A 25,092-nucleotide genomic window follows, 5' to 3' on the forward strand; every position below is an offset into this window, starting at 1 on the left:
CCTAAATTCTTAGGGAAGGTTCAGTTTAGAAAAAGAGCCTGAACCAGGCATTTTTTTCAGTTAATGGTTTTGACCTAGGATGCATTTGTTTTACCTGGAACTATGCTATGTCTGACATCTACAGCTCCCACACAAAGATTATCAAAAGTGTTAATTGGTTCCTGTAATTAGGTCCAGATCCAATGCTAGCTGGCTAAACCACAAAGGATTAAAAGCTAAACAGTTGGTGTTCTGTGATAGTTAAATCCACTTGTTCCTGCAGTGTTTGTTTTTTCAACAAGTATTAACCTGTCAAAGTTTATTTGGATTTCACAGAACTCCTTGATGACCCTTTTTTTTTACTCTAAACACTATTCTCTCAGCTAACTGGCTGAGTAACCATTTCAGAAATTGCTGACAGAATCCAACAATTCAGGATTGTACTTTGTAACATTAAAGAAATGAAGTTAACTTTTAGTTAATTTAATTTTTGTGATATTTTTTACAAATCCTGCCAACCCTGGTTAAGTCTAAAAACATTTCTAGTAATCGTATCACTCTCAAGTATTCTCAACTGTTATTATTATTATTTATTTGGCCAAAAAAGAGTAAACAACAAAAGCCATTTAATCCATCCTTAAAGTGGAACCGAAAAACATTAAAAGTAGAAAACTAAAATGGCATGAGAATCACTGGGAACTGTCAGGATAATGGCTTAAAAGTACTATAAAATCAACATTGATAAGATTATGGCAAGCAGCAAAGGACACATGTCACTTAAGTACTCCGGAAGTGACATCTTCAGGTGCTGGCAGGGGCAACATGTTGGTGAAGGGATGTGTAGGATTTAAAACTCTTGTTATTTGCACAAACCTGCAATTTACGGATTAACACCGGTTCACTGCCAAAGTTGAACACTACCCACTGGTTGAAGGTTCCTAGGGTTTCTGAAGAGAATACCACTTGAACTCGGTAGGTGTCACTGCCATCACTGAGATCCCCACCGGAACACACCTGGTGCTTGTCTCGGGCACGAGACAGGTGGAACCTGATGTGGGGGTCAGGAAAGAGCAAACCCACTTCCTGGAGAGGTTTCTGCTTTTAACAAGAAATTTGAAGGGAAATGTTACTTCATGTGTTGCTTCATTTATTCCAAACTTCTGACAGATGGACAAGCATAAAAGAGTTATACAATTTGGAAGAGTAGGCAAAAATTATTCAACTGCAATTGTGGCACCCAAATCATTTTAAAGTGAAGCTATATTTCAAGAAATACAGCAGAATATTCTTGAAAGTGGCCAAGCTGGTGACTTGGTCAAAATACGATCGAAATATCTGCATTGTGATGCCATTTTGGAAATCCCTTCAGTTGAGCCCATACTAATTGATATATTAGGTAGTGGGGCCCTATTTTTTCTTTTTTACAGTGTAAATTTTTAAGTTGGTTCCCAAAGATGTAATGTATACATGTACGAACATACCTTGTTCACGGCTTTGATGGTGAATGTCCAGCTGATGGGGAACACAGTTGATCCAGCTTTACTCTCTATTTCTTGGCATCTTCTCAGCTCCTCTGCACATTCAATCTCCACACCAGGCACTTCCTCTTTGAACTGTGTTCATTATCAAGAAAAAGCAGCCATACAAGTAATATTCAGTGAACTAATGTGATAAAAAAAGGAAATGTGTAGGGTACTTGATGAGTACAGAAAGGCAAACTTTTCTGAACTACAAAAACGATTATGAATCTAACAAATCTACAAGACTTTAACATTTTGGTGTACTTCAGACATTTGACACCATGCCACACCACATCCTACTTAACAAGCTAGCCAGCAACTACAACATCAGGGGACCAACCTGGGCATGGATAAAGTCATTTCTAACAGGGCGTCAACAACGAGTTGTTTACCAGGGATGTTTCTCTAAATGGGCACCAGTTACTTCTGGTGTCCCACAGGGGAGTGTCCTTGGCCCCCTCTTGTTCAATTTGTTCGTTGGTGATATTGCCCGCAACATTACCACCAACTGCTTGCTGTTTGCAGACGATACGCTCCTGTACCAACCAATCACATCTCGTGATGACCAGGAGTCTCTTCAATTAGACCTTGCAGAAGTCCAATGATGGAGTGAATGCAACGGCATGCAGTTAAACCCTACAAAATCCAAATCTCGGAAAGCAACTGCTCTTCCCAAATATGAACTGCACGGAACCCCTTTGACTCCAACTTCAACATTCAAATACCTAGGTGTTACCCTCAATGACTCACTGAACTGGAACGATCATGTGGCCACCACTGTATCTAAGGCAAACAGAACTCTTAGCTTCATTTGGCAGACTGCTGGTGGATCATCACCTAAAGCCTTGGCATCCTTGTATCGTTCACTTGTTTTGCCAATACTGGAATACGGCCTGCCAGCATGGCACCCTTACACCGAGTCAAATGCTGCCAAACTGGAGAAAGTTCAAAGAAGGGCGAGTAGGATGTGCCTAAAGCAGCATAAAGGGGAGATGCCCTATGAGGAGAGACTTCAAAAACTAAACTGGATGACTTTGCAAGCACCTAGAGACAGAAACATGATCATGTTCACAGTGAAATGTCTGTTTGGCTTGGTAGACTGTCAGTCTGTCAAAGCCAACATAACAGTTAACACTCGGCATCAAGATATTCTCTCGTTTAACCATCAATTTGCCAGGACTCTTGCTTTTAAGAACACACCTAGCCATGTCTTTCCAAGGATTTGGAGTAGTTTGCCATCACATTAAGGACTCCCTTCTAATAGGTTCCTTGAATCACTTCAATGCAGCTCTATCCACTCATTTTCACGAAGCCTAAGTGTTGAGTTTCCTCTAGCACATATGTATTGCTCTGTTTTGTTCCCCTTACACTCGGTTCATCCTCAAAGAGTAATTTATTTTGCTACTACTGATTTCTTGTTGTTATGGAGGAGTTTTTGTTTGTTGCTTTTTTTCATTTGTCGTATCATGCATTATGCAACCGTAGCTACCGCTTAATTTGTATTTTCCTGCTTGTTCATTTTGTTCGTGTATTTGTTTCTTTTTAATACTCTGTCTCGATTCTGTGTTTTACTGCCTTTTTATTGCTCTGTTCTTTAAGCCATTTTTGCCTTTTCCCCTTGCATATTACTCTTGCTCTCTTCTTGCTCTCCCTGTGTTTATTAGTTTTTGTATAAATGTATTCTTTTTATTCAGAGGTCATGTAGATGCTCTTCTGCTTTTTATTTTATGCTTGCTCTTTTATGCATTTTATTGCTTTTTTATTTGCTCTGCTCTCTAATGCCATTCTTGCTTGTTTATCCGATTTTTTGTTTTGCTTTGATTTATAAATGTGAGATATTTATTTAGTTTATTTTGTTTGAATTTTGTAATATATTTATATTTCATGTTTATTTATTTTGTTGTACTTGTAATATTGTCGCTTAAGATCTTCTTGTGTTTTCCTCCAAGTTAGGATTGGCAGGCCCTTGGGTCACAGTGTTTTTTTTGTCATTCCGGGCCGACTTGGTTGGGGTTATGTCTTGTTTTTTTTTTTTTTTTCCTTTTAACTCGTCTTACTTCTTTTATCACTTGTTTTTGCTGTCATTGTCTTGTTGAAGGCCGAATAAATAATAATAATAATAATAGACTGATTAGGAGAAAATTGTGAGATTAATTTCACCTTGACTGCAGAAAGTTTGAGGACTGTTATCTCAGTGTTAAGTACATGTTAAGGCTTAGGCACTTAAGTGAGGTTTTGTTAGTGCATTTAGTAAACAATTGAAGTAAACTTTTTCATCAAAATGAAGAAACTGTTACTCCCCAAATGTTAACAATCCAATTGCTTTCTAATCACATTTCTAAAAAGATCATAAAATCATATTCTAAAAATGTTGTCTTTGGTAGTAATATTACACTCGTTTTGTATACAACATCTTTATCTGCTACCAAATGACAGGGTCTATGCAATGCAATTCTTTTACTACATGTACAATCTTCTAAAATAAACCTTTGTATTTCTAAAAGGTAGTTTGGCTGGTTTTTAATTGATTTCTATATTGATGCAAATTTCCACAGATGTAAGTAAAACTGTGATGTCATTCCAGGGAAAAAACCTAAATGATGTACTACTTTGTGCACAAAACAACTGTAGGAAGTTTTGATGTATTTCTGTTCTAGATACATGTATGTCCCTTTTCAATACACCTGATCCCAAAAGGATGTCAATTTACTTTCATACACTAGCGCATATTTTAAATTGCATAAAAAGTGTGTCTAGGAAAACTCCATCACTTGGACATTTTAATGCAACCATGGTTCACCACATGTGTCATTTGCCTCCATCCCCAGGTCAGCAAACCAACACAGACATAACTGTAGAAACAATGTATAATGCAGCAGGCCCGTTGCCTGACCAGAGACTGAGGGGGTTCGTCAAATCAAAAAGTGGAACTTTTGGTGCTGTGAACACATATTTTTATACAAAGGCCTATCACAATGTGCTTTGGAAAACAACACTGAAAAGTTGCATGTCTGTCACGAACCAAAGGTTGCATGTAAGACTTGTACACTGTAGTTTCAATATTGAATAAACAAAAATACATTGATATCAAACCCTTTGAAACACCAGGAATGTGGATATTCGCCCAAACCTCCTGATGGTATATATTACTGGAGATTGACTTATTAATATGCAGAATCGTGGTCACCTTGAGCTTGATAATCAACGTATAAGCCGTGGCTTGTATGCTGAACATTAAGGTGCCAAATATTACGGTATATTTAAAATATTCAGTACAAAAAAAAGGACCAACAAGTGGAACTCAAAAGCGACCGGGGGGTTCATTCGAACCCCCCCCCAGCCTACGGGCCTATGCAGTATCAGCTTACCACATCCATCCCGGCTTCGTGCATTGACAGCAGGTCACCCATGTAAGAGTGCAGTTTCCTCTCCTTGGCTGTCTTCATCTTAGCCATGCAGTATGTATAACGCTCCTTCCACTCCTCCAGTTCCTCTCGACTATGGGCCTTTGTGCAACTGTTGTCCTCACCGATAGAACTACCAGACAAGCATGTGCCTCCTCCGACCCTAAAACAGATTACACCGAAATTGTTCCATTAACTTGAGCAAGTTTGTTACTTAACAAACAACCACTGTACTCTAATATTTGGGTAGCTCAGAAAAGTATTTTGTCTGACACTGACCAAGATGTGCTCCAGATGGATTTTGACAAAAAGTGGAGAGAGAGAGAAAGGAAGAGGGAAGCATGGGAGGGGGGTCATTCTTTTTGTCATCATTTTTACAATCATTCCCCTCCACTCCATCCATTCCCCTCTCACCGTTTTTTGTACACTTGTGAAAATAACCAAAGAAAAATGGACGTCCCCCTAACACTGGTCTGCAAATTATTCGTCAAGTTGAAATCAACACTTACACTTCACACAATTTGTAATTCCCACTCTCCAAATTCCAGGGGGGTTCCCGATGTTTCCATTCCCTCTCCGCATCTGAATCAACCCTCGACAGGTGGCCAAGAGTCTGCAAGTGATCCTTCAGCTGTGCAATACGCTCAAAGTGCTTGTCGCAGTAGGTGCAGCAGAAAGGCTGGATCCTGACTGGCTCCGGAGCAGACGCCCCCGTGCCATTTGCCACTTGTCTGCTGTCGGCTATCGCTGCGATTGAAATGACCTCGTCCAGAGTCCTCACTGCATGTCCATAAAAGGACAAAAAAGACATAAAAAGGACATTTTACAATGTAAACTGGCTATACTAATATGGATATCAATTCTTCATAAAAACTACTCTTATAAGAAAGCTGTGTTTTATCATGTTACTTTTCCGCACAAATACATGTATGTCAGCTCCAAACTTACAATTAAATTTTGCCATGTAAGTCCACAATTCGGCTTCTTCTGGGATATGTGGATATGTGCAGTAATACTTCCGACAGTGATCTCCATATCTGCATAAAACAGGCGCCTTCCCTGGCTTGAATTTAGGATGGCGCTCTCGAACAAGATGCCATTCTTTTCTGCTGTCCGAGTACAACACAACCTGATGTGACGTTACACCTGGCACGTCTTCAACATACATCAGTCTGTAAGGCAGTCTTGGGATAAATGTGTATTCACAGAATTGCACAATATCCTTTTGATGGACAGGGCACTGCCATACCTCAGTCTCAACCTGGAATTTCCAAAAACACATGGATCTCCTTCAGTATTGGGAGCAAGATATTTCTTTGGAAGACGAGGAAGAGCCTACATCAACATGCATCAAAGTTCTTGGAAAAAAGTTTGATGTAATTTTCCAAATAATTCCATTGAGGTGTTGTCAGAGCAAGAGATTTAATATTTGAAGCAGTTCAAAATGAAGTACTGAGATGCAGTCCTGAAAAGTAAGATTCCTAATTCTGCCTGAATCTACAGAAGATTAAATTTTGAGCGGGAACAAGGGAAAGACACCCAGAAGAGAAAATTGAATCCACAAGTTACATATTTTTGGTAGGGGCTGAAAAAGACTTTTATGATCATTTTCTGTGTCAATGGATCAGATGAGGCAAAGAAACATTACCAACGAAAAGGAAATAATTCCTTAGTTTGTCATTACCTTGTTGTGGGCAAATTGGCATGCGTCCCCCCGCCGGCATCCAAAGCGTTTTTCAATGTGGCGGCAAAGGCTGGCCTTGTAGCGTGCTCCTTTCCTTATTTTCAAGTACTGATGTTTACCATCTTTCTGGAGCACATGCACCAACACTTTGCTCCAGGGGTGTTGCTCTTTGCTGGTGCCATGACGACCGTCTGCTGAACTTTTGCTCATAACTGGTGGGGAGCTATCGAAACACGTCTCGCAGAGATACACAAAGTTGCCCCCAACTTTGGCCATCAACTTGCTGTATTCATCTCTGCTCTCTGCAGCGCTGAGAATTATTGGTGTTGAGTTCTTTCTTTGCACTGGCCGGCTGACAGTTTTTTGAGGAATACTGTTGCAAGCAGCCCCTTCGGTGGATGTTTCAGAGGTAGTCCGTTTTGTGGATCGTCTTGAGACTACTTGGAAACCGTCGGGTGTGTCAGAAGATGGTGGTGGTGGTAGCTTTGGAAGATTCTGTTGAAGATTCTGTTCCCTGCATAGGAACTCTGAAATTTCCTGTCTATCAAACTGTCCCTTTTGTTCTGCACTCCATATGTATTTTTCTTCTTCACTGTGACAGTACCAGCAATCTTTTCCCCAACAATGGCTTGTCGTCCGGCTGTTCTTGCATAGCTGGTACTGGCCTTTAAAGTCTGGTCTAGTTCGATGACGGATGACACCCCAAACCTGCACAAATTTACATTTTATAGCAGATCTTACCATTGACCCTTATCATCATTCACATGAGTATGACTGTAGTTGAGCCCACCATACATGTGAGTCTGAACAAGTCCCTGCAAGTCCATCACAAATCATCAAGTCTAATAAAGCCTGAGCATTAGCCTCTCACAATAGAACGGCACTGAAAGCAAGCATGCTTGTGTCCTCATGCAAAAAGACGAAGCGTGGTTTGCAGAAATGACTCATAATTAAAGTCTTGTATTCTTTTTTCACTCATTGTCAGTGAGTTGGTGGAGGTCCTTTTGGATTGGCCCTTCAAACAAATTCTCTGCATTTTGAGTTACGGAGGTATTTTTGTACATAAAAGCCTATTCTTTTGGCGGGAATGAAGAATGTGTTCGAGATAAGCGGAGTCTTGAGTTAACCTACAATGAATTTTGAGAGTTTACTGTACACATGTAAACAATATGTGATGGCTAATCGACCTATTATGGGTCATGACCTATTATTTGAACCACAAACTGAGTCACATCTTGCCAAAATAGCCTTTAAGTGAAAGGCCTTTACAAGAATCTTTCGTCATGTATTCAATGGGAGTCCTCAAATTATTCCCCATGTATTGTCCATTTTCATTATCATGTCAAAACGGGTGATATATCAAAACAAAGAAATCAATTTGCTCTTCCCTGTGCAAATTAAACTTGAAATACCAAAATATGGCCAAAAGCCTCACTTTGTGGAATCCAGTTGCGCTTTTAAATTATTCATCACGAACCTACCTTATGCCCATTTTCTGACTGTGATTTAAGATGACACAAAAGCAAATTTCCACGGCACTGATGTTTACACGCTGATTTACACTTCTTTCCATCATAGCATTCCCTGCAAGCCAACCTACACATAATTTCAAACCAAGAATGCTCTGTATGTTATTTGAATATTTTTGGGGTACATAAAATGTTCTTCCACAGGTAAATACAAAACTATGATATTAGGAGCCAAAACATGGAAAATTTTTAATGTAACCTTTATGCAATGTTTTATGGCCTTTCTGAGAGGTCGGACTACATTAGGGGGCTTTTTACATGCTTTTGGAAGAAAAGTAAAAGAGAGTGAGAAGTTTCAGTCTCACTGTCGTCCCCCAAAATTGTGCCTATTGCCCTTCCCCCGGATCCACCAGTGTTTCCTTCGTGTACAAAAAAATATCTTGCTGCATGAGCCTTAACCAGTCCATTTTGAAAGATCTGGTTATCTGTACATATGATCTGGCCCTCTTTGTATAAATAGAAAGATGCATGACTGACATATTAAATTGCTAGTTGCTTGCCCCAGGCCACTGCTGCCAGTTGTGAAAACACACTTGCCCCCCATTTGTTTTGTACACACGCAAAGTCTGAGAAGTTTCAGTATTGACTTGAATTTGACCACAGTATTCAGCATAATGTAGCAAGCACAACATTCTGGTGGCAACTAACAGGACGGCAAAATATGATCTTTTATGATTTAGCAGGGACCAATGGGGCCAGGTCCCAATATGGGAAAGCTCTTTTTTTTTGGAAAAAAAAATAAAAGAAAAGCAATTTTGGGGGACTGCATTTTTCCTTCCAAATGCAAGTAAAAAGCCTTGGCACTCATCAAAACAGCCAGAAAAGATTATACAAATTCCCACTTTTTTGCCTCCCCCACCTGAAACCCCCCCCCCCAAATAAATGGTTCCTGATCTGGTCTTGTAAAAATAGGCAATTCACAATAGTGCGCCTCCAGGAGAATGCAACATGTTAATCACGATGTGCGAAATCTGTCGACCCAATGCTCGTTTGGAAAGGGTCAAAAGATTTTGCGTGTCGTGATTGGCCAATGTGTTGCAAACTCTTGGAGGCATACTGTTATGAATCGCCCATATTAATCTGTGACCTCCATGCTAAACCAGCCTTGAAATGTCAATGGTGCCTCAAGCATGACATACTGAACCTACAGGAATTATGAAAAGTTTTATATAGTACATTATCTGCACACAATCTGTGGCATGAATATGCAAACCAAGTACCAGTGTACACTTAATGGTATTCCGTTGCTACATAAAAAGCATATCTCTCGTTAAATACACGTTCCATAACTTACAGTATCCAAATAACGAATGCCTGTAAATGCAATGGTATACGACAATTTCATTAGGTAACCAGACTGAGTGGTCCAAGAGAAACATTCAACCTGTCACCAAATGAAATCATTCTTTTTACTGCATGAACGTGAAACCTTCCATAACTTGTTTAATATGACAAATTAATATTTTCCTGGTGCACAAGTCATTTTGTACAGTATATCAATGCTAAATAAATCCCATTCATTATTGTGACCAATGCTGTGCAAATCATTAAGGGAATCAACTGGGCCCAATTTCATGGTGCTGCTGAGCACTTAAGCTTACGAGCACAGGATTTTACACTGGCAGAGGTTCCGCATATTCCATGGAGGCTGTAAGCCGGAACCACAGCAAAAGACATGCTAACCTCAGAGGAAATAAGCCATTTGTGAATTAAATTTGAATAAAATCTGGTACACCAAGTTCTTTAAATTAATGTGAACATAACAACTTGAATTCTCCGTACTAAAACCACTGTTGCTATACCTCGTGATTCAGGGCAAGCTTTTGCTTAGTTACATGAGAGACGCCTTGCAACAATGCACTATTCTCAATGGATACGAATGGCACAAAGGAGCCAGTCCATTCCAGAGATGGTGGTCGCTATGCAAAAGCTTGCCCCGAATCACGGGGTATAGCAACAGTGTCTTTAGTCTGGAGAATTCAAATTGTTTCGTTTCTATGCAATCAGATAACACAGTGTACCAAATTTTATTCAAATTTAACTTGCAAGTGGCTTATTCAGCTCGTCTTAGTGATGACGTAACAATGAAAATCTTTGTGCGCACAAGCGTTCGCACAACCGTGCCAAGCACCACCAGTTCATAGTGCTTACAGTAAATAGAAAAATGTTATTCTACAGTAAGCACAGCTTTTTTGCTAACTGTTAAGAAGGGCCGTGCAGTTGGGCCCAAATGCTTATATGTACCTTAAGTGGAATTTTTCCAAGAACTGATGACTCTGTGGAGACAATTTTGGAGCTCTGGATGAGGTTGTGGATTGGCTGCTGGTTTTGCTGGGCTTCTTCCTTTGTCCAGTTTTGTAAGGATACGACTGTGACCGTAGCGGCTGGGGAATGGATGGTCTCGATGATGGCTCCTCGTCCCCAGATGACATTTCATCATGCAAGACTGTGTACTGATTGTCCACTGCCACCATTGGCTGAGCTACGAATGAAAAACATACCGGAGTCACTCATGATACATACATGTACGCCTCAATACAGCTACTTTTTAGGCTAACGCACGGTCTATCTAGCAAGCAAATATCCTTTAGTTCCTCTACTCTCCACCTGCAGTAAAATACACGTATCACTTTTTTACACTCAGAAGTTCAAACTGGAATCTCATCCATCCACGGACATTGCAAGGAAACACTGTTGTCATCGAGTACTTTTCAATTACCAACTTCTCTGCCAAACATTTAACTTGTTAAGAGGAAACAAAGCTAGAGAACATGAGTATTTGATGTTAAATGTACATAGGTAAGATTACGAAATAAATTTACAACTTCAGACACTCCCAATTTTGTAAAACATAATTTCAAGGAGAAAAGTACTTAAAAAGTACTCAGTCAAGTATTTTTTGTCATAGAAACTGAATTTTTATGAAACAATGATGGTTTGAAGTCTTTTTACTTTGTAATCTTACCTCTGTGCATCTATCCTCAAATGTCCCTATACTCTAGCTTTAATTATTCCCTCCTAACCCAGATAAATGTTTGGCAGAGAACTTGGACATCGAAAAGTACTTGACGACAACATTGCAAAGAAGGGAGAAAAGCTTTTGGGGTTGAGAGAGCATTCATTCGCAGCAAACAGACAAAGCAACAAAATAAAAACCAAGTTTCAAACCATTTCAAGCAAATTTTTGATGTTCATCCCTTCTAGCTTTTTATTTCTCTCCCTTTTTCCTAATTTTTTCTTTAGGGGAAAGGTGGAAGTGCCCTTATCCCCCCTCAAAGCCTGTAAGACATTCTGCGCAAAAATTTGAAAAATGCCAATTCCCTGAACAACGTTCAGTGTGTGGATCTCAACTGTTTCCCCATTTAATGCACCTCAAGGAATTGGCATGAGGCATCATTACGTGATGAAAGCACCTGACGTCAGGCCAATTAACATGTGCGAGTGGGTGCAGAGCCCTCCCAACACTCACTGGTCATCCTCCACATCCCACCAACTGGACTTCACAAATTGATGTTACTGGTTGTTGGTGGATACATTACCCATCCACAGGTGATACATGTACATGTACATTAGCGACTGGTAATACATTATCAGTCAATCTCTGAGACATTATGGGTTGGTGACATATTATTAAGAATTACTTCTACCCAGAACATACACAGGGCTAGTAATGGTGCAAATGGTGAAACTGGTTAGTATGTCCCCAAGTAGTTAGCGGTGCTGATGCCGCAGGTATTGTGCTGTACCCAAACTTTAATTTTGTATATTTTTGCACTCCATAGTTAGGTGCTATTCCCAGGCGCGCTATATCTAGGTGGCAGTGCGCTTTGGGCATGCGTGGTACGTTGCTTAGTTTAACTGTTTGACATGTACGGACAGTTTTTGTGTTCACGGTCTCCAACTTTGTGTCTGAGAGGCCTAAAATTATAGTGCTTTTAGAAGCTATAACTTGAGGGTTAAGCATCCATATATTTTTATGTAAGTTAAGCTCCATTAGTGTGTTGTTAACTTGATTATGAAGGTTTCACTTCATTGTGATTTGGGGGTTTATTTTGTCCGTCTCAGTTTAGTAATGTATAAGATTATGTCAATCTACATGTACACGTTAGTTTACATGCACCATAAATCCAGAGTTGGATTCACGTATTTTGAAACTGATAGTTGCCATTATGACTGTCATCCGTTACAGAGACATTGTGCTGGGTGAGCCCGGTGTTTGTTAAACCCTTTTAAGAACATCTGTGACAGTTCTTTACATGAGATTCTGATTGTGTCAGAGGAAGCTTGGAAGCCCACAAGTCTGTAAGTTTATTATTATTATTTTCATGTACATGTACATGTGGGCGACTAAATGCACACCATACGATCCCTTTATCACTTTGGAGGTAATGTGTAGTGTATACAAATCAATCTTGGGACTTTATAGAGGATTACTGTAATGGTATACATCTGGATGTACACAACATTATCATTTCCCTTTGACAGAGTCATTTCACTAGTGTGTTTTTGGCATGTGAGGAGGAAACTGGTGACATTTTGATTTAGGGTTGTTTAATTGTTTGATGACATAATCAAGAAGTTTTGTACGTTTATTGGGGTTGGTTTTCACAATTTTTTTCATAAATATGGAGGACTGACCTTATGTTTGTAATCTTTTGTTGTAACAGTTTTACCCACAAACAAACTTCAAGGCACATAGTACCAGTTCATGGAAGTTCATGGAATAAAGACATTCTTCGAACTAAACTCTGTGATCTACTATTGCTTGAATTTTGGGGTTAGCTACTGGACAGGAGCCAGCGCGGTCAGTGCACACTCTGAGGCCAGTACAGGTATTATATGAGGACTGAAGAGTTTGGAAATCAGAATTATTTGTGGACATTGAAACAGATCATTTGTTTCATTTCTTGCAAATCCTGATATTTTTAAAGAAATACTGTTCATGCATTTATATTTACACAGTACGATTGAGTTTAATCCAAATTAAAACAACTTTTTGATGCAACACAATTTGAGGACACTTTTAGTGTTGCATTGGCAACATCAGTGGGAAACAACCAACTACTGCAAGTGCTAGCGGGCAGCTCTTTACACATTTGAACATCTGATGGCCTGCACAAGGTGATAATGCCCTAAAAAGCTTTCACTCTGGCCTGAACATTTCCTATCAACTGAAAAATCAACATAAAAGCCATTCCACGGGAATAACATCCATGACCTTCACCACCACTTTCACTACATTATCAGCATTTTCATAATCACCCTAGCTCATGAAGCACTCCTGCACTGAGTTTACAGTAACAAATTTAAAAGGCTTGAAATGATTTGGAGAAATTACTGCTTACAGCTTTGGCAGTGTAAAGGTTGGTTAACCGTTGAGTAAGCCTGATCCGCCTGTGAAACAGGAACGAATGAGAAAGACTGAGTGATAGAAAAGGGCCCAAAAATCTGACATTGTATTTTGCTTAAGGAAACTGTTCCTCCTCACACAAATTAATCAATGAAGGAAGGATTTCCAACCCAGACAAAGAGGTATTTTACACTTATACTCATTTGTATGAGCCAGCTCCAGCCATGAATCGGCACTTTTTTCTTGCGTCTGGTCAATTGAAACATTCAGGTTTTTCATTAGGCATAGGCTAGCATAATATTTCTGTTTTGCCAAAAAATGGTGCCAATATACAAGAGTCATTCTACACACCCATTAAGGTTTAGCATATGAAAGACCATATATGGCGGTGGTATTAAGAAAAAGTACACAATTGCTTAAGCAGAAGAAAAGTAGATTCTGGGGGCACCGAGGGGCAGAGAAAGCAAATAAAAATCCAGTTTGTTGACAATTTTTGGCTCATTCCAAGATTCAAAGCAGCAAAATCTCAAGTTCCAGTGTGGTTATCGCCTGAATCTGTTTTTTAGGGGGAGGGGGTGTCAGGCTTGTGCTTTCAGCTTCATTCTTCTTTTTTAATTCTGCTTTTGTTTTTCTTTTCTCTGTTCCCTATTTCTTATTTTTCAGATTTTACCTGTTAGTGAGTGGTTAGTGGAAGGGCAGAGGCAGGGTGGGCGGGTGTTGGGTCTGTGGATGGCTAGGTAGGAGGGGAGGGGATATTGCCGAACATATGCCTCTCATTCTCTTTCCCCCAATAATTATGTCATCGAATGTATAGCACACCCCAATTAAGAAGTTCAGGAACTTCATATACATTATTCAGGGAAGTACCCTGCTCAATGTGGTTAAGTCGTTCTGGTGTTTCACGTATGTGATGTGTCACAACAAAATGAGAGTAAAGTCGCATCTCGCCCTTTTTGTTTTGAGGGTTTAAAGTCATGTTGAAGTGAAGTTTAGTTTTCAGGTTTTGTAATATTTGGAAAGAATAACCCGTCTCCTATTAATTCCAAATAATCTATAGGATCATATATTGAAGGGCATTTTCTCAGCAATTTTGACAAGAGCATTATTCGTGCCTGGCCTGATATAGTGAAAATATGCCGAGAACAAAGACACAAAGCTGCCAGAATAATGTCACATTGCCACCTGATACTTTTACCCTAAGTATTCAATGTATAAACCCCTGGAAAGCTTTTTTTCTGCTTAATTCAAAAATACTAACATCTCAATTTCTCAAATTCTGACTTTCAGCTCATTTTGTGGTGAAAGGTCACATATGTGCAACAGTTTGAATGTGGATTCCAACCGCCCAGGTGCAATGGTGTTTGTGCTCAAGCATGGATGGGGGGGGGTCTCGATCAGGACTTGCCTGTGCGTATTTCCTGTTAACCCTACCACTTTTTATCAGGCACAATATCAAATTTTTCAATTCACACCACTAAAGTGGCTATGTGAGGGATTTCACATCCAAATAATAGGTTGCAAGCTCGAAAGATTTTGCATTTTTTGAGAGATTTCAACTCGTGACATTTGCGTCGAATCGAGCAGCAAGTGCCCAAGCTTACCAACGGAACTACACTAACCTGTGTCAACGAAGGATCCCTCTCATCTGGTGAGCTCGCCTCCCTGGAAGACTGATCATTGTTAGATTCTCCACTTTCTGTCTGTGCCGACTGCAAGTCCTCAGTGGTCAAGGTCAAGTCTGGTTCCTTGTCTGTAATCTGACGATTCCCCATCTCCCCTGACATCTTTGAAATTGGGCAATTGTACGCGGTGTATTTGTACAGGAGTTGGAAGGGGGAGGGGCATGCAAAGCACAAAACGTATTTTCTACATAACGACAAAAAGAACGAAACAAAACAAAGTTACATGGACAAAGCTCCACTTGGGGGAGGGACACTGAAACAATCGGTGTCACAAGTAATTCCACCTTGCAAAGGTCTGCACATGGAAGCGGCACTTGTGTGTGGGGGGAGGCTAGGAGGCCAGTGGTGTCCCACTTTTTGACAGGGGCCATGGTCCCACTTTTTGCAAGTCTTACAATGGGGTGAGGCTTGATGGATCAGTCTTTAATGGCTGATGTCTGATGTTCTCACAACTGGGCCCCCCACTTTAAAAATCATTCCCCTAGCCAGTGCAAAGATTGGCTGTCCAGTGTTATGTCGTGAAAAGCAGGCTCTTTGTATGAAACCGGGCCCTTTTCTGAGTTTTCACTGGGACTCACTCCGTGGTTGGTGAGGCTGACTTTGCCCCGGCTTCAACCGATGGTCATAACTGATGTCAAACATGATCAAGACAAAATTTGTACGGGGGTAGCCCTAGACATTTGTGACTTTTGATTTTTGAGTAACAGGTTCTTGGGGGTTCAGACAGATCTGATGGGTCTAAGATGGTGCCCCAGCACATCGCCTTATCACTGTGCAGTAGAACTCTTTGGAGAACAAGTCATCACCATGCAGTAGAATGGCCATCGAGATCACCCAATCACACACCGAATTGAAGATGTTTATTTACGGGTGAGGACATCAAGGTATTGGCAATGCCTTCCCATGATCTGGATGATTTGCAGGACCAATTTTCAACACGGGTGGATGCTTTATACAAGCAACTGGTTATTGTTAGACAAGCAGAGTTAGGGACATGCTCCATTGCTGCCAGATTTGTATCAAAAGGGGAGGTGGACATTTTCAAGGTGTGGGTGCATAAAAGGACAAGGTTAGAAGATATCCCTCCAGTAATTCCTGACGAAAATCTTCTTGATCATACTACCTTTCACCAATAATCCTGTCTTCCATCGATCACCAATGGACTTTCATACGAAAAATAGTTTTCCCAAACCGTACATTTTCCGATATACAGCGCCTTGAAAAAGCCGGCCATTTGTGGAGTTAGTGACACCTTCAACTGGAAATTGGAAATACCTTTTTTTGGATATCCAATGTACAGTAGGTACCTGTGCAATGTAACTCTTAAAGTGACTCGACTTTTATCTCATTCAATTTCAAAGCAACTGGATTCAGAAACAACAGTGGAGGGTACACAGTTTCATTCGTGATGACAAGAGTCAAGTTGTGCGTCGATGGTGCAAAACAAAATATCGGTACATGATATAGTTCACCTACATCCTCCACTTACCTGATGTGCTAATCGACCATCGACGGGAGACTTCATTCAAGATCTTTAAAAAATACCCAGTTTTGATTTAAATGGCCCGACGTGAAAATTTAAATGCCTCGACGCGCTGCTAGCAAAACTTTTAATCACCAGATCACACCTACTGCCTTCGACATTATGCCATACATTAATGTTATAGTGCGCAAAACCACCGCTAGTGCTGGAATTCCCCGTAACGTAACCAATATGCATTGCGAGCGAGGGGAATTCCCAAGTTTGACTGATGTCGCAATAACAAAAATACCCGATGCTCGCTACGTCATTTTGCCTATCATAATTATGCATGAAAGAACATTTTAGTAAAGTGGTGAGAAATTCGTTCATTCTGAGGAAAAACGAGAAAAATGGGACTGTAGCATATCCGTGGTGAAAAATGGACAGTCTTTTTACCTGCTTTCTAACGTATATAGGTTCGTCAAATTTTAGAAATTAAGCTGGGTTGCGCAAGTGCACGGAGGGTAAATCCCCATTATAATAAGACTCTAAGGGGGATTCCCCGCTATGAAAGGATTTTGCAATCGTGGTAGAATCCCCATATGCGACGTAATGTGAGTTGTTGTGATGTAAGTTAAATCATAGAACAATGTTTACTTGTAGGAAGCGTAAAACCAGGACCTGAAGGTCAATGAATTTTTAAAAGACGTAACAAGACCGTGGCGATGGGCAAAGGCATTTCAGGAAGAGCACCATGTCCGTGGAGGCGCATACTTTTCGAACCTGTCCATTTCATTCGGTAATTTCATGTACGCCAGAATATTGAGAAACATCGAAGGCGCGCGCGTTTCCACGCACATCTGTGTAAATTAAACGCTGACCGTCAATGAAATCAAGTGACCAAAAATTCTCCGAGTAACGAGAATTCGACAAGGGGCGTAAATCCGGGGGTGGGGGTATATGTCTCCCATTATTGAGGTGTGGGATGGGCTATTGAATCACCCCCCCCCCCACTTTTTGTGATGAACAAAACAATTAAAGCGGATTGTGAAAAATATACAGGATTTCCCAACGACTTAAATGTTTGCAATACCACTAAAAAGGGGGAGCAATTTAAGTTGGCCGGAACAATTTTTGCTGAAAATGTTTTTCCTCAAAAACACTTGGTTGAATTCTCAGAGGGGCGATAATTTCTTGTCAAGGGGCAGGGGTAGTCTAGCATTATTGGAATTAATTATGTGACTAGTATATGCTTTGCAGGTGGGATTTGTACTTGCCTTATTCGGAAAAGATCTTTAGAAGTGAATGGAATCATCACATTGTCATTTGTTAAACAACGGCTTTTGCATGTCCTATGCAACCCATTTGATGGGCGACGCACGACGGGCGACGCACGACGGACGACGGGCGACGCACGACGGACGACGGGCGACGCACGACGGGCGACGCACGACGGAAAATGGCATGTTTGGAACTGGTAAATGGCAGAATTGGGACACAACAAAAAGCAAAATGCGACGGACGACGGGCGACGGCAGATATGGAATTCCATGGGATGAGGCATCAATATTAATTTTACCCTAGCGAATCATGTTGCAAACACTATAGTGTAGTTGATCTGGTTTGAATGATAGAGCCGAATTGGTTTACTCGCCCCATGCAGTATTACGCGTAGATTTACTGAGAATTGTTGAAATGATCGATCGAGGCTGAGTTTGTTATGGACTAAAAAACGTCTTTATACCTGTTGACAGAAGGACGGTACGTCAAACCACCTCGAAGGATCGGCGATGCCTCTCTTGAAGTTGACAAAAGAAGTGGAACTGACGAGCGGTATTGCTGTCGATCAACAAAACCGTAACAATTTTTCCATAATTTTGTTGGAGCGCAACAATACGAGAAAGAATGAGAAATGATGTACTTCATCGAGGGACACGCCAACAGGAGAATGTAAAGCTCTTCGAACGTCTCTGTGAAAGAACTCATTTTTCTTCAATTAATTTGATGTAGTGTTGATTCATTTCAGTGGCGTAAATTTGTGTCAGCGTTTTAGCTATCGTCTTCTCGAATAAAGCATGACGTCATATGTAGGAATCCCTTCGTTATTGAGATCAGCGTGCATACGAACGCAGCGCACATTCTGAATATTAAAAAAGACAGCGTAAGTAAGTTGTTATCGAAGTGGTTGTCGACATGGCCAACAACAGCAGCAAATAATGAGGAATTGTTTTAAAGCTTTAATGGACGTGAGGACCTCTGCAAAGGGAAGCAGTTTATCCGTGGCCCAACTATGCGAATATTGATGAGGTAGTTCGACCCGAAGATTAATAGATTCAGCAAACTTCGACCACTTTCGGGAAATTCGACCCCCTTTTAATCATGTGACCATGGTGGCTGCCGGAACTATATGTTTTAAAAAAGTAAGTATCTTTTGGTCTAGGAACTCAGGACTAGACAGAAGGGATAACGCCGCTACAGCAGTGTTGGCTAGGACTTACGTGGTTCGGTTTGTGTAGCCTCACCCACCAGCAAGGTACCAGCGAAGATGCAGTTTCCGTGAGTGACGGACATGCTAACATTTCCACTGACGACCTTGGGCTCATCGACGGGGAAAGAGAAGGTGTCTAGGGTCAGTTCGTTGTCCCCAAGATATGAACTACCATCGAAGTGAGCGGTCTCTGCATACGCCAGCAATGGCAGAAACCATGAATATGTACAGATCATTTGTAAATTATATTTGTTTGGAGATGAAAGGTCATGGTGGAGTGGCCAAAACGTCTCCTTAATGAGCATGTCCGGTATTCTAACAGCACATGCCCAACTGAAGCCTGTCCGAGGTCATTGGACACACGTGCGAGGTCTGCCCTATCAGCGCAGACTCATGCGCGAGCTTTGTTCCCGAATGACCTTGCTGTTTGACATACCGAACTAGCTCATTCCAAAGGAGGAAACTACAGACCTGACGTCTTGTGAAAATGACTGTACATTTCGATCGAGGTGGTTCGAAAAAGTCCCTCTTCCAAATGAAACTCGTGTGAATCGAATTCTTCTGGTCCGAGTTAAAGTTGGAGTCGGGAGGGAATGAATTTCCACGGGACTAGAACGGGATTTTAATTGACAAAATTCTTTTCTCTTCCGAATTAAGAGCGCTTCCAGCTTATTTTGAAGTATGGTTTGCTTTCACTATAGTCTCATTTCAGACACCGTGGATCTGTGTATAAAAAGACGACTAAAAGTCTACTGGGTACAGTCCCGGCTTAGAAAAAGACTAACCAAACCAACGGACCAGACATACATGAGTGATATTATAAATACGACTATTCTTCGTACGTTACGCTTCAAATGTAACAGATTTCCTAATAACAAAAGTCCTGACAAATAATGAAGCAGAAGTCTAGCTTTATTCAAATTTATTGAAAATCCTGAAACAAAGGCGGATTTTTTCCTCACTTGGAATGCATTGCATAAACTCCCCACGGGCTTCAGTCTTGGTGCAATTTTGCCCAATGATGGTGTACATGACATTCTGAAATACAAAATACGTACAAAATGTAAATTATAAAGCGTGAAGTCATGTGATTCTAACTTCTACGGTTTGAACTTTTCATTTGCAGAAGTGTTCCCTTCAACACTTGAAAAACAATCCAGGTCATCTGACTAGTGAATTCTTAACGTTTGCGCCATATACAGTTCCATCACAACGGGCCTCCAGTGCTTAGTATCATAGAACCATGCATGATTGTCTTTGGGATCGAATCTTCCACAGGCAACCTCAAGAAATTATTCGTGGCGTTTTCGTAAAAAATGACACCATGTAACACGCTAAACAACTCTTTGCCCACTGCTCGATGAAATGCAGACAACGTGACAAGAATCGGGCGTGGCTGGGGCACTGCAAAACAGGGCCATGTAGGAGCTCTTGTCGGTCAAGCACAACTGCACAAAGCGCAAAGCCCGGTTAAATGCTGTGAACGCAGCTCTTTGGCCAATATGGCTGACGCCTAAAAGGTCATCACAAAAGTGAGCGTTTCTCCTTTTTTACTGAGGAAGAAATTTCAAAACTTGTCACGATGTTGATGTGTGACTAAGAATTAATTCTATCAAACGATAAGAGCAAATTTACACGACATTCCAATATCCAATATCATCTACTGAAAAGCATGAATTTATTTGAAAGTAACAACTTTGTCTGGCGATTTAATGTCAGACTCACAGAGGAAAATGGGGACTTGTACACAAAGGATTCATTTGCGTATCTATATGCAAGTGTTCCATATTTATTTAACAGGTGGAATATTTCCACTTTGTGATGGATTAGATGTTCCGTTTTGTCATTTACATGTAGTAAAATTACCACTGCACTCATTAGCATCCACTATTGTTGTAACATTGGTGGTTGACTGGTAATCGATAGGAAAGAATTAATAAATATGGGCGATTCACAATAGTGCGCCTCCAAGAGTTTGCTACGCGTTGGCCAATCACATTTAATGGCTGAGTTCGGGCGGGTTGTTCTCGTGTTTTCACAAACAGCTCGATTTGTTGTTCGGCTCGAACGTCGCTCAAACGTCGGGAACGTACAACCGGTTATCGGTACTAGTTATTTGTAGCTGCAAGCAACATATCGTTGTCCCTGTGCATTCTTTGAAAGTTAATTTTTGGATAATTGGGCTAACTTCTTTTCAATTAAAAATAATTTCTGTCATGGAAAATTATTGTTAATTTTAGAAAGTTTCCCTTGTTTCCAGCTTTTTAAGCCATCTCGATAGGTTTTGCAGCTTTTTAAAAATCAAATCTCACGAGTTTTTCCGTGTGTTCGTGTAAAACCCTGACGAGGAGGTGGTGTGTGAACCTGTTCCGAGAACAGTGTTTTTGGGTCATGTTCCCGCTGTTCGAGCGCGAGAACACGAAACTCGTTCAAGAACAGGCCGCCCGAACTCGACCAATACGCGAGTGACAGTAACCTGTCGAAAAACTCTTGGAGGCGCACTTTTTTGAATCGCCCGTATGGAAATCATCAACCTTACCTTCTTTTTATCTATGATGACTTTTATCTTTGTGAGTCTTCCCAAACTGTATGAATCGATTTCTTCCCCTAGCCTTTCATTCGTGAAGTCAAAGGCTATGTCAACAAGGTTAAGCTGGGCTAGTCCCTGGCCGGAGGGCAACTTTATACCTTGGAGCAGATCTGAGTATAAAACGCACAAAATGGTGCGGACATGAATCGCAGGGTTCACGGTATATCCTCCACTTTTTAAACTGGGAGGGGCTATTGAATCAATCCCCCATTTTTGTTCTGAGAAAAAAAATAAGGCAGATTGTGTAGAACCTTACAGACTTCCCAACAACCAAACTGCATTCAATTGCACTCAAACGGGGGAGAGCAGTCGAAAGCCATGAATTGACCTTTCTGGAGTAAGTTTCTGTAGGAATGTGAAACCAGTACATCTGTATCATGAACACCGTCCCTATAGTGTAACATGGTGTCAGCCACCCCTCCCTCAAATTTCCATGGCCGAACACTTCAAAAGCTGTGGTGTTAAAAACAACACTTTTAGTGAAATCAGATGACAGCACTATAAGGTGTTACTTTAACACTACTGGTGTTACTTTACACACCTAAAAGTGTCAAAATGCATTGGAAGGTGTTAAAGTGACACAAAAAGTGTTGAGATAGCACCAGAAAAACACCACTGAAAGATGTTGGTGTGGTCCTCTGATAAAACGCAGGTTTAATGTAACATCCGGTTTTTGCAGTGAGCAAGTCCCCTCAATTCCCTCATCCCTCAAGGTCCGGCATAATTTACGCCACTGCAAAATGGTCATTGCTGAAATCCAGTGGCAAACAAACACATCAATCAATCCAAAACAACTCTTTCGTGATCTTTTTTGGGGGGTGTGTGCTATTTTTGTCAGTGACATCATTTGCCCCCTAAGCAATTCTTCCCAATCCAAACTTAGGCTCCTTTCGGCAAAGAACCCTCGGACCGTGGCGGCATGCACAATTATTTCCACAAAATTTCCCACTGATCTTTACTACTCACTTCGACTGAAAAACATCGATCATGCAGTAATATGTACACAGCAGATCAGCATGATAATTTGTGGAGACCAGCGGGGTGCAGAATGATGCTAGATCATTACTCAATTACTCGGAAAGAGGGGACTTAGTAGGCCTATGGGGTAGGGAATGAAAACTTGGCCAAAATTATTTAGACCTGCACCTTGACTCCTAACCTTAATGGATTCCTTATTGAATGCACCGACGAAGCCTTTCGCTTTCCTGAAATTTGCGTGATGTTGCAGCACAGGTATTAACAAGATTTATTATTAAGCAGGAACGACTTTACATAACAGTGCAAATGGGGGGCCAACGAAAGAAAAATGATCTCATTTTCCCCCCCTGAAAAATATGCGCATAAGGTACACACAAAGTACATGTACACGTACATGCACATGCGTATTCATCACGCGTATACACGTAGTGGTCTGAAACTGTTACAACAAAAGTCAAGGGTGGAACTGCGGCATGAAAAGCCGCGGCCCGAAATTACACACGACTCTACGATTGTGGCCACAGACAGTTCCCACAGCGTCGTGTATAAGTTCAAGCCACAGCCACATAAATCGCACGCGGCCTCAGTTTCCAGTGTTGTTTCTGAACTTGGGAGAAAAGGCACAAACTGCAAAAACCTAACTGGGTCTTTTGGAACAAATTTTACCTGCGCGGATTACGAATTGCGGTGCCGTGCAGCAGTAGTTATCGGCGTCAGCAACCAAGACGGTAGCTGCCAGCAGTGCAACTAGACGCACAACGGAACAGGGATTCATCTTCACGAACTCTCAGTCTAACTGAAGTCAATCTTATGCTTGTTAGAAGCAATTGCCGACCCAAATGGGCTTATTCTAAACTAATGACTGCGTGCCTGTGACGTGAGAGTGCGACTTCGATTTGCTTCCAAAGATCGTATACTTCCAACCCCGAAGCGATTTTTTCCCGTACCACATATTAACTTTGGTTCCATTGTGTTGCGCACAAATGGTCATGCATGAGGTTCAGAGGTCAAAAGATATAATAAAATCGGCACCTCAATTTCGCTTGCTGTGTACATGTACATGTACTGTACATGTACATGCACATGTGTACATGTACAACCGCGTACAATATCAGCGAGTACTTGAAGTTAGTCGGCTTTTTTAGTTCGTGAACGTCGTGCATGTAGCCGCTGCGATGAAGTCCTCGGTGCCCAAGCTGGCATTTAGACCCATTGTCAGGGGCGGATCTAGGGGGCGTAGGGGCACACGCTAACCTTTTAACCCAAAAGTGAATGAATAAATGAATCAATTAATTTCAAACAGAAGAAGAGGGATGGAGAAGAAAAAAGAGGAGTCAAACTGCCTGAAATTGCACCCCAGAGCGGCCTAGAATCCAAAAATGACACTGATCGGATGCCGTAAGGGCTGCGCTTCGCGCTACTCGCTCACGCGGGCCTTCTATCATTGCTGTTTCCGTTCACACCCCACCCCCTTTGGGAAAATCCTGGATCCGCCCCTGATTGTCGTCGTAGTTGTGGAATTTTGAGCTGTGTTTTGAATAAAGTTTTCAAGTTGCTTGAATGATCACACTCATACCCCCTCATGTTACTCCAATGAGATTCCTACGATTGCAACATAACGGTTAAATTTAGCTTCATCTTAAACGTGGGTTGACCACTTTAACATTAGCTACGAAGGCCAACAATTTTTAAGCACACGTAGCCCACTTGAAATAAAGAATTCTGTGGAAAGAGAACTGAGCCCTGCTCAGTGTAGTCCCTTGTTGTGTTCCTTACTCCATGGGGGAATCATGTGTTCATTTCTTTATGCAACGTACATGTACATTTACATTGCCATGTACATGTAAGCCCAGGGCTGTTGTTGGCAGCTATGGTTTGAACTTCTTTGTATGATTGAAATCATTTATGGCACTGAGCTAGATTTCCCAGTCGGCTGTCATGTACGCGTACAATAGTCACGCAGACAGAATTTAATATACATGTACATGTACTGTACTTCAAAGTTCAAGCATAAACTTGCAACTTGCTTTCAACTTGAACACCGTGAAATAGTGTGATGTGTTGAGTACACTGTCATCATGTACGATGAGCTGAGGGCGTAAAACGCAAGTACAGCTGGCGGCTAGCTTCTGGGTCAAAACTCTCTCATGAATCATGTATGACTTAATGTAAACTTGGCCCAACCAGACGGTTTTATTTACACCTATGGCGAATATGTGGTACGTTAAAGAAAATCAGGCCAAGGGCAAAGTTCGTGCGTGTACGAATACACCTGGGCACGTGATAATTACAAGACCCGTCAAATATAACAGCACTTCAGATAAATGCGATCAGATTTTAGATATTATTCACTCACTCTCGTCGTGTTTTGTTTCAAACTTTGTTTTGAGCTTCTTGCATTAATACAACTAGCAAAAATTTTGACG

At 41.1% G+C, this 25,092-nt stretch overlaps 2 protein-coding genes across 4 annotated transcripts in view; both read right to left on the reverse strand.

Moving 5' to 3' along the window:
• Nucleotides 1-17,357, reverse strand: part of LOC110988307 (3'-5' exoribonuclease HELZ2-like) — a 41,834-nt gene extending 24,477 nt beyond the window's left edge. Inside the window, exons 1-11 of one of the 3 annotated variants that reach the window (XM_022251676.2) lie at nucleotides 16,638-17,357; nucleotides 15,086-15,250; nucleotides 13,462-13,510; nucleotides 10,361-10,598; nucleotides 8,069-8,183; nucleotides 6,588-7,295; nucleotides 5,852-6,164; nucleotides 5,413-5,683; nucleotides 4,868-5,066; nucleotides 1,461-1,592; nucleotides 853-1,074 (exon numbers count right to left, since the gene is read on the reverse strand). In XM_022251676.2, coding sequence (XP_022107368.2) covers nucleotides 853-1,074; nucleotides 1,461-1,592; nucleotides 4,868-5,066; nucleotides 5,413-5,683; nucleotides 5,852-6,164; nucleotides 6,588-7,295; nucleotides 8,069-8,183; nucleotides 10,361-10,598; nucleotides 13,462-13,510; nucleotides 15,086-15,250; nucleotides 16,638-16,673 — 2,448 coding nt within the window. In that variant the 5' untranslated portion in view covers nucleotides 16,674-17,357. Of the gene's footprint in view, nucleotides 1-852; nucleotides 1,075-1,460; nucleotides 1,593-4,867; nucleotides 5,067-5,412; nucleotides 5,684-5,851; nucleotides 6,165-6,587; nucleotides 7,296-8,068; nucleotides 8,184-10,360; nucleotides 10,599-13,461; nucleotides 13,511-15,085; nucleotides 15,333-16,637 lie in introns of those variants that run through there. The other 2 variants (XM_022251677.2, XM_087141089.1) reach the window with 2 other exon arrangements.
• A 937-nt stretch (nucleotides 17,358-18,294) lies between these two features.
• LOC110988311 (development-specific protein LVN1.2-like) lies at nucleotides 18,295-23,651 on the reverse strand. Its single transcript, XM_087141758.1, has 5 exons — nucleotides 23,333-23,651; nucleotides 21,638-21,798; nucleotides 20,061-20,136; nucleotides 19,109-19,288; nucleotides 18,295-18,449 (listed from the first exon to the last, which is right to left on the reverse strand). Exons 1-5 carry the CDS (start codon nucleotides 23,439-23,441, stop codon nucleotides 18,349-18,351), a joined length of 627 nt encoding a protein of 208 aa, XP_086997884.1. The 5' UTR covers nucleotides 23,442-23,651; the 3' UTR covers nucleotides 18,295-18,348.
• Nucleotides 23,652-25,092: the final 1,441 nt, after the last annotated feature.

This window comes from Acanthaster planci, linkage group LG09 (genome assembly GCF_054643075.1).
Source record: "Acanthaster planci isolate LZ-2023a linkage group LG09, COTS_SCS, whole genome shotgun sequence".
NCBI lineage: Eukaryota > Metazoa > Echinodermata > Asteroidea > Valvatida > Acanthasteridae > Acanthaster > Acanthaster planci.

What these genes read in the sequence shown, in the direction of transcription:
- LOC110988311 (XM_087141758.1), bottom strand. Translation starts at nt 23,441, where the DNA reads ATGAATCCCTGTTCCGTTGTGCGTCTAGTTGCACTGCTGGCAGCTACC. An exon ending in GCAATTCGTAATCCGCGCAG is followed by an intron (nt 21,799 to 23,332) that starts GTAAAATTTGTT and finishes TTTTATACTCAG; the next exon opens with ATCTGCTCCAAGGTATAAAG. An exon ending in GGCTACACAAACCGAACCAC is followed by an intron (nt 18,450 to 19,108) that starts GTAAGTCCTAGC and finishes GTTGATCGACAG; the next exon opens with CAATACCGCTCGTCAGTTCC.